The sequence below is a fragment of the Polistes fuscatus genome, unplaced genomic scaffold (assembly GCF_010416935.1).
Source record: "Polistes fuscatus isolate 324 unplaced genomic scaffold, CU_Pfus_HIC Scaffold23, whole genome shotgun sequence".
Lineage (NCBI taxonomy): Eukaryota > Metazoa > Arthropoda > Insecta > Hymenoptera > Vespidae > Polistes > Polistes fuscatus.
The window spans coordinates 1388292-1402595 of NW_025113100.1; the positions used below are offsets into that span (position 1 = coordinate 1388292).

The 14304-nt window shown below is 24.6% G+C and overlaps 1 protein-coding gene across 1 annotated transcript in view; it reads right to left on the bottom strand.

The window, feature by feature from the left end:
• The window catches only part of LOC122518102 (acetylcholine receptor subunit alpha-like), a gene marked incomplete at its 5' end in the record, with an annotated part of 52972 nt that overhangs the window by 36209 nt on the left and 2459 nt on the right, over nucleotides 1-14304 (bottom strand). The window contains 1 exon segment of the mRNA XM_043636793.1: nucleotides 2940-3076. Within this exon segment, the coding sequence (XP_043492728.1) occupies nucleotides 2940-3076 (137 nt within the window).

The window sequence follows — 14304 nt, forward strand, 5'->3', positions numbered from 1 at the left end:
GGACTAAGGGCGCATATATGCGCTTATAAATTGTTTTTTTTCTTTTTTTTTCTAAATACTTTCAATAGTTTTTTGGGATTCTATTCTTTATTTTATAAAAATTTATAAATATATATATATAAAATATAATAAAATATTATAAATTAAAATATAAAAATTTATAAATATGTATATAAATTATATTACATATATGTATATAATATATAATAATAGTAATACTAATATAATAGTAGTATATAATAGTAGTAATTATGTTAATTTGTGATATTATATATTATATGTGTAATATTAGTTTAGTAGTGTATAGTGTGTGTTAGATAGTATAGTGTAATATTAGTTTACATCTATTTGAATATTATTTTCCAAGAGATAGATAATTTATTTAAAATATATACTAGCATATTATTTGAATATTTAAAATTATAATTTAATATTTAAAAAATTAATAAATTTTAAATATTAAATACTTAATATTTAAAATTAATATTTAATTAATATTTAATTTTTATGGTTACATATTTTACGATAAGTACACTTTATTAAAAATATTATATATAAAATTCAAATTTGTTTTAAATAGTATTATATACATATATAATGAACAACTAATGACAATGATAAAGGAAAATCATAAGTAGTTTTATTTAAGGGTCGTTAACTTGAACTCGTTTGTGAAAGGTACGTGACATCTGTTTCCTTACGAAGTTCGAACTTTAATTGTTACTCATTTGTAAGGATCCATTAAGACGTCGCGGGTTGGTCCGCTCTCAGACGTCATTGTAATACATTGTTGTTTGTTAATAGGAAAGGAAAATCAGAGTGAATGAGTGAGAGGTTGAAGGAAAGAGTGAAGGAAAGGGTGAAGGGTGGTATTGTGTATAAGGAAGTTAAATCCGAGGAGAATTAGGCGGAGGATAATCGAATAGGCGGAAACTGAGAGTACATGTATGTGTGTATGTGTCTGTGTGTACGTGTAATAGATGTAGTAAGGAAAAGGATGTTCATAATACAAGTTTGTATTTCAAAGTTTCTGATCAATTTCATTACTATTTCAAATTGTTCAAAATAAAATAAAAAAATAAATTATTAAATTATTATTAAATAATTTGGTAAGAAAAAAGAATGATTGTATTTAATATTGAAATTATTATAATAGACACAAAATTAGATTCGATTATTGCAATATCAATATTTCATCACAAAATAATATAATATTTATTAATTATTATTATTATATATAATATTTATATTTAAATATAATATTAGTTTATATTTCTTTTTTTAATATTATTTTACAAGAGATAAATAATTTATTTGAAATATATACTACCATATTATTTCAATATATGGAATATTTAATATTTAATTAATATTTAATTATTATGATAATACTTTACGAGACGGACACTTTATTTCAATTATATAAATTCCAAATTTGTTTGAAATACTATTTAATATTTAATTAAATATATATGTAATTTTTAATATTTCTACATTATTTTACAAGACGTATACTTTACTTAACATATACTACAATAAATGTTTTTTTTTAATATAGCATAAAAGAAAGTAATACTCGGTTGAAACTTGTATTTTTTTCGACATCTCGTTTGATGAAAAATCTCGAGAAAAATTCAAGTCTATCTTATATTTTGAAGAAGAAGAAAAAATATAAAAAAAAGTAAATAAGTAAGTAAGTAAGTAAGTAAGTAAGTAAGTAAGTAGAAACGTGCATACGTAAGGCTTTTCATATAAAGTAAAAACGTTTCTTTTTAGTATAGATACACGATCTTTCTTATCTTTTATATCTTTCTCTTTCTATCTCTTTTCTTTTTTTTTTAGTTTTATTCGAATCGTTTTTATCACGCAGAAAGCACCTCAACGTTTTAAGCGGGATTGCAAGACGAAAGAGAGAATAGATTTTCAACTTGTCCGACAATACACTTTTTCAGTTTTATCATGCACTTTCCCTTATTCGAAAAGATTTATTCTTCTTTTACTTTTTTTTTATTGTTATTGTTATTGTTGTTAATTTCCTGTATAGTTACGTAGACAAGATTGATTATTTTTAAAATCAATATGAGATACTCGTGGTAAAAAAAATCGTTTAATGTAAATGTGAACCCATCACGTGTGAGACTCGTGGTAGAAAGAAAAAAGAAAAAAAGAAAATGAATTAAACGTGAACCCATCACGGGTGAGACTCGTTGGTAAGATAAATTGTTTAACTCGTTGTGTTTCCGAGTAATCCGAGAATTCTCGTAGTAAAAAAAAAAAAATCATTTAATGTAAATGTGAACCCATCACGTGTGAGACTCGTGGTAGAAAGAAAAAAGAAAATGAATTAAACGTGAACCTATCACGGGTGAGACTCGTTGGTAAGATAAATTGTTTAACTCGTTGTGTTTCCGAGTAATCCGAGAATTCTCGTAGTATACGCAGTATTCGAAACACGCAACAGCTTTGCGTGCTTTTCGATGATAAAGGAAAAAAGATATAAGAAAAAGAAAGGAATAAGAGTAAGAGATAAAAGAAAGATGATAGTTAGGAGGGTTAGATAAAAACTTTTAGGGAAGTAGAAGGGTGGGGTGGGGTGGGGTGGGGGGTTAAGTATATAGGGAAACGTAAGGATTACCGATTAAATAAATTATTATTCAATAATTTATTATATTAAAAATTTCAAAAAATTCTATTAGTATTAATTTACTATTAAAATGATCAAAATTCTTGTTCAAATAATCGTGGAATTACTTTTAATTATTATTTGATTTATTATTAATAAATCAATTAATTAATTGATTTATTTGATTTGTTTAATTTCGCGATTGTACGCGTTGTTTTTGAGACAATATTTCGATTGTGGTTTTATCTTTTTATATGTTTTTGTTTCAAATGAATGATAAGTAATTTGATTTTATGGTTAGCATTGTTACACTTACCTTATTGATACGAGTATCATGGCGAATATCAGGTACTTCCCAAGCAATGGCACGACCAACGATGTTGGTGGAATAATCTCAACGACCAGGAGGAAGAATACGTGAAGACTGATGAGGATTGATATGGGAAGGGTCACCTGAAATGTGACAAATTCTTGAATTTAACTTTTCTTCTTCTTATATATAATATAACAGATCGTTCTCTCTTATATTCAGGATATAACATAGGTAATTCTATATCTCGTACGTTGTTCGACCTATAAGAAGAAGATATTATATATAATAAATATATATAACAGGTAATTTTTTATATCGTAGATTGCTTCACCTATAAGAAGAAAAAATATTTTATATATATATTACATTAATTAAATTAAATAATAAATATTATTATATATATTATATATAATATTTTTATAAAATAATATGTATATATAATAAATAATAATTTATATAATATATATAAATTAAATAAAATAAATTAAATTTATTTTATTAATTTATTTATTTTATTATTTTATTTATATATATTATGATATATAATTTATGTATTTATTTTATTAATTTAAATAATTAATTATATATATTTGCAGATATTGTATAAATTGTATATAATATATATTTTAATACTATACACCATATAATACATCCTATCAATCTTTCCTATAAATTAATATTCCTCTAAAATTGTATTTTCAAAGTATCGAAATAACGTGGAACGAAAAAAGTAGCTAAATGAAAAAAACGAGATGAAATAAAAAATACAATTCTCTGTCGAATTGTAAAAAAAATGGGTGTCAAATCAAAATTCGTCGATGAGAATATAATTCTTCTTCTTTTTCTCTCCTGTATTTTTTTTTCGTTCCCTAGCGGATAAAAAACTCTTAATTAAATAAATCAATTTATCTGACGGTACGTCGTCCCTTTTAACAGGGATTAAAACCCTTCTTCCCTTTCCCCTCCCCCCCTAACTTCTCTCCCCGACTCCTGTGTCGCGTTGAGACTATTACATGGAAAGAGAAAAAGGTACAAGTTTTTTTTTTCTTCTTTTTCTTTTTTTTTATTCTTTCTTTCTTTCTTTCTTTCTTTCTTTCGTCGAGACTTGGCATCCCTCAACGTATTACGAATTTAAGCTCGTTGAGAAAGAAGTTAAAAAAAAAGGGGAGTATGGGGTGGAGAGGGTTGGAGAGGGTGGGGTGGGTGGAGGGAAGGATGGTCGTCGAGACGAGCGAGAAAATTCGTATTTATGGGTTGGATAAAGAATACGACGAAGAAATGAGAATGAAGGGTAGCTACGTGACCGGCTAAAAGTAAAGCTTTTGATACTGACACTATTTGTTCGTATCCTTTTATTTAATAAATTACGATTAAAAACATATATTCCAGTTTAATTTGTTTTTATATTTTATATAAGAGTTTAGTAATCTAAAATATTTGTTCGGATTTTTAATGAATATTTTAAATATATAATAATTCTATTTTTAATTTATTTTATATTATATGAGTTTAGTAACCGGCTAAAAGTAAAGCTTTTGATACTGACACTATTTGTTCGTATCCTTTTATTTAATAAATTACGATTAAAAACATATATTCCAGTTTAATTTATTTTATATTGTATATAAGAGTTTAGTAATCTAAAAATATTTGTTCGGATTTTTAATGAATATGTTAAATGTATAATAATTCTATTTTTAATTTATTTTTATATTATATGAGTTTAGTAACCGGCTAAAAGTAAAGCTTTTGATACTGACACTATTTGTTCGTATCCTTTTATTTAATAAATTACGATTAAAAATATATATTCCATTTTAATTTATTTTTATATTGTATATAAGAGTTTAGTAATCAAAAATATTTGTTCGGATTTTTAATGAATATTTTAAATATATAATAATTCTATTTTTAATTTATTTTTTTATTGTATAAGAGTTTAGTAATCTAAAATATTTGTTCGGATTTTTAATGAATATTTTAAATATATCAATGTTTATAAATATCTTAAGGTATGAAGAAATGTTAATACAATAATAATATAACGAAAGTATTTTGTAAATCATAAGAATTTTAGTAGATTTTTATAATTTAATAATATCAGTAGATAAAAAAATTAAATTCTGACAGGATTCCACTTTTTAAATTTTATATTATGTAACGTTGAATAATTTAGGATATTTGTTCAGAGATTTTTTAATTAATATTTTATATATATATATATAACTATGATATATAGAAACTTTGATGAGTTTAATAACTTAATGAAAATATTTTGTTAAAGATCATAATAATTAAATAAATATAATAAATATATATAATATATCTATATATAATAGATTTTCAAAAAAATATAAAAAATCATTTCAAATAATCCGTAGATAAATAAAAATCAAATTTTAAATGGAAAGATTCTTTGAACGATAATCAAAAATAAAAAAATTCTTCAAATCATCATTACCATCATCATCATCATCATCATCATTATCATCATCATTATCATCATCATCATTATTATTATTATCATCATTATTATTAATACATTAAAAATAATATTTATTTATCGTTGTATAATTGTTTCAACGACTACAACAAAAATAAAAACTTAGAACCGTGAGAATTTTTCCACGATAGATACAAATACACACAACAACACACGTAATACACACAAGTGTATACACACACATACATATACATATAGAAAGAAAACTTGCTAAAGCTATTTTCGTTTAGTTAAAGAAGACACGTATCTCGCTAGGCTTTCAATGAAATCGACGGCATGGGTCTGACTATCTTGAATCATTTATCTTCTCAACGTTATTCGAGTATAACTTTTCTCTTGGGATATTGTATATATACACTTATACGTTAGAACCAACACATTTACACACTCACACACGTAGAAAAACAAACATATATATATACACATATATAGAAACCACGAAAGATACTAGAAAAATATTCCTTTCTTTCTTTTTGGTGTCTGTGTATGTGTACGTGTGTGAATAATGTCAGAAAACACGAATACGCATGTATTATTTTCAAGTAACACCATAAAAATAAGTAGTATTAATTTATTTATGAATAAAATAACTGGAAATGGTTTTTTTTTATACTATATATGTGAAAACGTGTGTGTATGTGTGTGAATAATGTCAGAGAACACAAATACGCATGTATTATTTTCAAGTAACACCATAAATAAGTAGTATTAACTTATTTATGAAATTTATGAATAAAATAACCGAAGGAAATGGCTTTTTTTTTGATACTATATATGTGAAAACGTGTGTGTGTGTATGTGTGTGTGTATGTGTGTGAATAGTGTCAGAGAACACGAACACGCATGTATTATTTTCAAGTAATACCATAAATAGTATTAATTTATTTATGAATAAAATAACCAAAGGAAATGGTTTTTTTTTTTGATACTATATATGTGAAAACGTGTGTGTGTATGTGTGTGAATAATGTCAGAGAACACGAATACGCATGTATTATTTTCAAGTAACACCATAAATAAGTAGTATTAATTTATTTATGAATAAAATAACCGATGGAAATGGTTTTTTTTTGATACTATATATGTGAAAACGTGCGTGTATGTGTGTGTGAATAATGTCAGAGAACACGAATACGCATGTATTATTTTCATGTAACACCATAAATAATTATTATTAATTTATTTATTTATTTTTCTTTTTTTTTTGTTGATACTATATATGTGAAAACGAGACGAGACAGTTACCTATTATTATCAACCCTTAACTGGTTCACCCTATGGTTTTCGCAAACAGACCACTTCATCGATGCAGTTAGGTCAATATTGTCTTTTACGGTTGGCACACCCTTCTACCACGATCGTTGCTCATTTAATAGCGATAATTGACCGAGCTTGTGTTTTATTACATAATTATTATCTATATAATAATAATAATAATAATAATTGATCAATTATTATATTATCAATGATGTATATGTATACAGGGTGATCCATTAATTGTTATATTAGAAATTAAATATTACCGTTATTTGTTATAATATAGTAAAATGTTATATGCAATAACATTTATATTCTTGAATTAAATTAAACGTATTTTTTTTCTAAAGATGTCATATTAAAATTAATTTATCGTACACACTTTTTAATTAATTGTTTTATTTAACAATTAATAATAATAAAATACCAACTGCTATAATTAATTTGTTATTTATTATTTATTACTATAAAACAAAATTTATTTATTTATCGTGACAAATATATTTGTAACGTTTTAACTATTCTTTATCGTAATTAATTAATTTATAAAATAAATTAAAAGTATTACGTGAAATAAATTTAACGTTTTAGAGAAATCATAAATAAAAATCATTTTATCATACACATTTTTTATTAATAATAATTATAATAATAAAATAACTACTACGAGTATATATGTATTTGTTATTTATTATTTATCATTACGAAATAAATTTATTAATTTATCAAGAGAAAAATATTTGCAACGCGAAAACGATTTTTTATTTATTGTTAATGGGATTAAAAGAAAAAATAATAAGAAGAAGAAAAAATTAGTTTATCGCTACAAATTGTGAAATAAAAATAGAATTTTGAATGATCGATATAACACGTTGAAAATTATCTCAGATGTTCCTTTAGATATCTAGGACACCATCTGTGTTCTCGGTTAGCTCGAAACGTAGAATGCCGAGTCATTAATTACCATTCGATCTTTGCTCGCTTTGGTACAAGGGTTTGGTGGGTAAGGGTTAAGTGATACCTTCTAAGGTAACATTCAAAATGTTAAATTACAAGTTTCTCTCTCCTCTTAATCGGATCAATCTAAATTCTACAAATTGGTGACACCTGTTTCAAACTGTTCGATGCGATATATAAAACGAATAATAAAAAATATCTACGAGTGGCCTTGAAAAAAGTTGTACGATTAAACAAAACAGCGTAATTATTGTAAATATTTGAAATGATTTTTATTAAAAAAACAACAACAAACGCGTATTTTTTTCACGATAAAAACGAATGAAATTATCGTATTGGATGTTGCTTTAATTTTTTTGAAGTTATATTGAAGTTATTTTTGAGGTTATTGAGGTTATGTTCGTTTTGGTACGGCAAAGAAGTATAACTTCTTACGTGCGTACATAAGTACACATACCAGTTTTTTATTCTTTCCTATATATATAATAATAATTATTTTTTGTTTAAGTTATCTTTTTTCTTTGAAGTTTTTTTTTGAAGTTATTTTTAGGTTATTGAGGTTATGTTCGTTTTGGTACGGCAAAGAAGTATAACTTCTTACGTGCGTACATAAGTACACACACCAGTATTGTTTTTATTTGTTATTATTTTTATTATTTTGTTTCTTCTCTTCTTCTTCTTTTTCTTTTTCTTCTTTTTGGTTCATGGTTGAAGAGTAAAAAAAAAAAGAAAAAAGGAAAAAGTACAATCAGATAAAAGAGATCTCGTAACGGAAATTGGACTCTTCGTTGGATTGCTGTTCGGTTAGGTTGTTGAGTTGAGTGCATTGAACACGAATATATTTTCTAACACACTTTAACAGGAAATTCTAGTCGGTAGCTTGTTCTCAGTTAGATATACTTGTGTTATACTCATGATAATAGTTTCACATATACATATAGATATGTTGTATATGTGTGTATGCAGATTCGTATGGGAAAGGTGCATTTTCATGTTGATTCAAAGCACTTTCCTTTTGAAGATTACTACCTGGTGGTATTGTTTTTTGAGATAACTATGATGAACGATCGAAACTAATACCCTAAACTATACTATACGAATATGAGAAAGGAAAAGTAATAGAAATAATTCGATTAATTACGAAGAGAACAAATTTCAATTAAATGTTTATTTTAATAATATTAATAGAAATATATTTGAATGTTAAATTAAAATAGAATTTGGGTGACCAATTCGGTATGAATATTAATTTTATATTTTCCCACGTTTATTTACCTTTATTTTTATTCGATCCCATATCATATTTTTTAATAAATAATAAAAACCTTCTCGAATTACGGAATATTAGAAAATAAAATCATATTATGATGCAATGAAATTTTCTTTCATTTTCAATTTCACAAGTAGAATTGACTTAATTTTTATTAATAAAATAATAATATGATATAAATTCACACACACACAATTAAGTTAAATAGTTCAACGATTAAACGAATACTTTTACATTATCAAAATAATTATCTAACAATTGTAATATTTTACAAATGAAAGAAAATTAACAATAAAACAATACGTGCTACTTTCCATTAAACAATCCCACTTGAAACAATAAGAAAAATTGTCTTTTTTTTATATAATAAAATAGCATAATTACTCTTACATTATACAATAATTATCTAACAATATTAACGTTAATAATTGAAATTAAAATTTGAGTATAACACAATTAGTATTACTTTCAATTAAACAATCCCATTTAAAACGTTACAAGAGAATCATTTTTTTTAAATCCACATGATATACATACATACATATATCCACACATATATACTCACACATATACACACATATACTCACACGTAAGTGGCATAAAGCATTTTCAGGGCGTCAATCAAGCGGGCTGAATCGATAAGCAATATCTCGGTCCGGTGATTGACCTGCACCAGCCAATGCGACTATCGAAATTACATCTTCTCTCTCTCACACACACACATACACAGACACACACATATACACTAACTCACTCATCTTTCTCTCTGTTTCTGTCTCCGTCTATTTTCGTCTCGCTTGCTCTTTCATGCCGTCACCCATAATATGGAAAATCATGGTCTTAAACCTCCCCAACCTTTCCACCTCACCCCCACTCCCCACTTCATCCCCCACCCCTTATTTTATCCTCCAACTTCAACCCTTGTCTTTTCTATTCTCTCGAAGCTTTGTAGATTGCATCGAAACTCGTGTTGGATACAAACAGTGTATTGTGGTAAATAATAATTCGTTGGAAGCAAATTGAATTTATGGTTGGTAATATTATGGTATTATTATTACTATTATTACTATTACTATTAGTGGTATTTTGATAGGAGATTAATTTTAGTTGTTTGTAGTAAATCGGTGTATGCATTTTATTAGAATCGTTTTATACGTTTTTTATGTTCTTTCTTTTTTTATGTTCTAATAATAGATTAATTATAGATAATAATATAATATTCTAAATAAATATAATATAATTTTTAGAATGATTTTATTACGTTAAAATCTAAATACAAAATTCATATACGATTCTACGAACTTTCTCTTTTTGTTTTTTATTTTATTTTATTTTAATTTATGTAAACAAAATTATTCCGAGTGTTACGTTAAAAATATGTCGAAATATTTCCTCCTTGTATATTATTACGAATATAAATATTATAAATATTATAAATATAAAATATTATAAATATTATTTGTTTTATCGTTGTATATTATTCGAAATTAAATCAAAATCAGTTATACAATTTTAATTAGAAAAATATAGATTAAATTTTCTTTATTAATTGTATTATTGTTCAATTGTTGTTAATTGTATTATTGTTGTATTATTGTTCAATTGTTGTTAATTGTATTATTGTTCAATTGTTGTTAATTGTTTTATTGTTGTATTATTGTTCAATTGTTGTTAATTGTATTATTGTTGTATTATTGATCAACAAATCACTCAGGTAATTTATTAATAACGAATCAATAAACCTTTCATTTTTTTCTTATTAATTTGTTCCTTCCGATAATCGAATATAACGGGTGATAAAAAAGATACCGAACAAACGGATCGCTTGTAAGTGTTTTTCTTTGACAAGATTTCACACGCGTTTTGACAACCGAACGAACCTTTTTTTCCCTTTACTACTTGTTCCTTCAAATCAAACGATAATCGAAGGATATACCGAGTGAGAAAAGATTGTTGATCTTTTAACGAAAGAAAAATATTCTACTGTTTTTATTAGACTCGTAAGGAGACATCTTTTCTTTTCTTTTCTTTTCTTTTCTTTCTTTTCATTTTACTTACACTCATTCGTTTCTCCTTTGATATCCTTTTTAATACCTCTACTCCTACTATCTTCGTAGTTTTTATATAAGAAAACCCTTTGTTAACTTTTTCTTTCTACATCTAAATCCAAAGAAACCACCAATACAAATATTCTTGTTTCTTTGCTGAGAATGATAACACAAACACCTTCTTTTTCTTTTTTTAATCCTTTTTCAAGGTTTATCCCTTTGGTGGTTTTTTTTCTCGTGTTTGAATTTTGATTAGATTTATTATTAACTTTTACATGATTTATTATATGTTTTTAAATGTAATTGACATATACAATGAGCCACCTTTTAACGTTGTACATTTTTTATTATTTTTATTTGATTTCAATCTATATAATCTTTTTCTATATATAAATTCTTATCGAAATTATTTTATTTAACTTTTAAATTAAACGATATATTGTATACACACGTGTAAATTATATTCACGAGTAATTTAAACAACGTGTTTATTTTCAACATATTATCAAAATGAAAAAGAAGAAAAAGAAGTACGTTCGAATTTATTTCCGATTATTTTCTGATATATATAATATTACTAGATTGTTTATTACTATTATTACTAGGTCGTATTATTACTAGGTACATGATTTATTATATGTTTTTAAATGCTATTGACATACACAATGAGCCACCTTTTAACATTGTACATTTTTTATTATTTTTATTTGATTTCAATCTATATAATCTTTTTCTATATAAATTCTTATGAAAATTATTTTATTTAACTTTTAAATTAAACGATATATCGTATACACACGTGTAAATTATCACGAGTAATTTAAACAACGTGTTTATTTTCAACATATTATCAAAATGAAAAAGAAGAAAAAGAAGAAAAAGAAGTACGTTCGAATTTGTTTCCGATTATTTTCTGATATTATATTACTAGATTGTTTATTACTATTATTACTAGGTCGTATTATTACTAGGTACATGATTTATTATATGTTTTTAAATGCAATTGACATATACAATGAGCCACCTTTTAACATTGTACATTTTTTATTATTTTTATTTGATTTCAATCTATATAATCTTTTTCTATATATAAATTCTTATGAAAATTATTTTATTCAACTTTTAAATTAAACGATATATTGTATACACACGTGTAAGTTATATTTACGAGTAATTTAAACAACGTGTTTATTTTCAACATATTATCAAAATGAAAAAGAAGAAGAAGAACTACATTCGAATTTGTTTCCGATTATTTTCTGATATTATATTACTAGATTGTTTATTACCATTATTACTAGATCGTATTATTACTAGGTTCAGAAGAAAATAAAAATAAAAAAAAGAAAAAGAACAAACTTGAAAATATAAAAAGAGGGGAAATAAAAGTAAAGAAAAGAAAGTAAAGAAAAAAAAGTAGAAGAAGAAGAAGAAGTATATTTGAATTTGTTTCCGATTATTTTCTGATATTATATTACTAGATTGTTTATTACTATTATTACTAGATCGTATTATTACTAGGTTCAGAAGAAAATAAAAATAAAAAAAAATAAAAGAACAAACCTGAAAATATAAAAAAAGGGGAAATAAAAGTAAAGAAAAAAAAGTAAAGAAAAAAAGTAGAAGAAGAAGAAGAAGAAGAAGAAGAAGAAGAAGAAGTATCAGGAGGAGGGGCAGGAGGGTTGGGGGAGGGGAGGGGGTAAAGGAACCGATGAGATGGGTGAGAGAGGTTGAAATAAAAATGAAAAATAGTTGTAGAACCTTTTTGTAAGCCAAAAGTAACCAACCACCCTTTCCCTACCTCATCCCTTTACAGATAAGGGAAAATAACGAGGCCGGGAGACAGAAGAGGAAGAGAACTAATTCGGTGCATATTTCACACGAATTTCTCTATCTCCATTTTATTTCGTGTTCCTTCTGTATTTTTTTTTTTGTTCTTTATCTTTTTTCTTTTTTCTTTTTTCATCTTCTTTTAACTATGCACTTGTTTCTTTTAGTTAAAAAGAGAGAGAGAGAGAGTATAAAGGAAATTAATTACTTCGATATATTTCAATTTTTTTTTATATGTGTGTTCTACTCTTTTGATCAATTGTTGTATTATTAATTTATAAAATCCACGAAATGATTAAATAATATTTGTTAAACAATCGATATACACTTAGCTATGTTTTATAGTAATTTTATATTTATATATTATTTATTTATTAATATTTATTTAAGAAATAAATCGTTATATTTGTTAATATCGTTATTGTATATTATTTTAATCGAGATTATTAATTTCATTTTTAAGATTGATAATATAAAACAATAGAATAATACGTTTTATTATATCGTTGTTTAAACCGTCTAACAAATAATTGTTAAAACAACTTAATAGTTTTTCAAATACGTTTAGAAGAAAATCAATTTCAAAAGTAAATTAAAATGATTTAAATTGATTGGAAATTGAATAATTTCTTGAATTGAAAATTGAATAATTTCTTGAATTGAAAATTGAATAATCTCGTCCCATAATTGGGCCCATAGATCGAATATCGTTTAACTTTCAATAAAAATAAATTAATTAAATCTTTGATATTTTTTATATCACAATTCGTATTGTTTTTATATTTTTATACGAAATAGATCGAATTATTTTCATTGGTAGTTTAAAATACTATTAATTCTCATTCTATCTATCTATCTATCTATCTATCTGTCTATCTCTTTGTATGTTTCTATCAAATGATCGAGTCATGTCATGGTAGTTTAGAAACACCGTGTTTATGGAGAGAAACCTATTTCGATTGATCAAGTACATTCTCGAATCGTTTTAACATAGGTATCGTTCAACGAATTGGTCGTTTGAAACAACTACCATACCAAATCGATACTCTCTTACATACACACACATACTCACATTCATACAAAATCACATACACATACACACGTATATAACATATGTTACATTTACTCTTTTCGTATTCTCTCATTTTGTTTACTTTGTGGTAAATCGTAATTCTATGGAAAAGGAAAATGTTAATCAAATAAAACTTCTAACTTTGATTACGTATAATTTGTATAATAATAATAATAATAATAATATATATTGATGTATAAAATGAATTTTTAAATCATTTTAAAGATCGAAGTTTTTTTCTTTTTCAACACATATGTTTTTTAATTAAATAAATTTAAATTGTAAATTGTTAATGAAAAATATATTTATAATATTTGAAAATAATCTGATCATATGGGTGAATTGTAGAAAATTTCTTATGGTATAGTTACGATGATTTTTAAATCATTTTAAAGATCGAAGTTTTTCTTTTTTCCAACACATATGTTTTT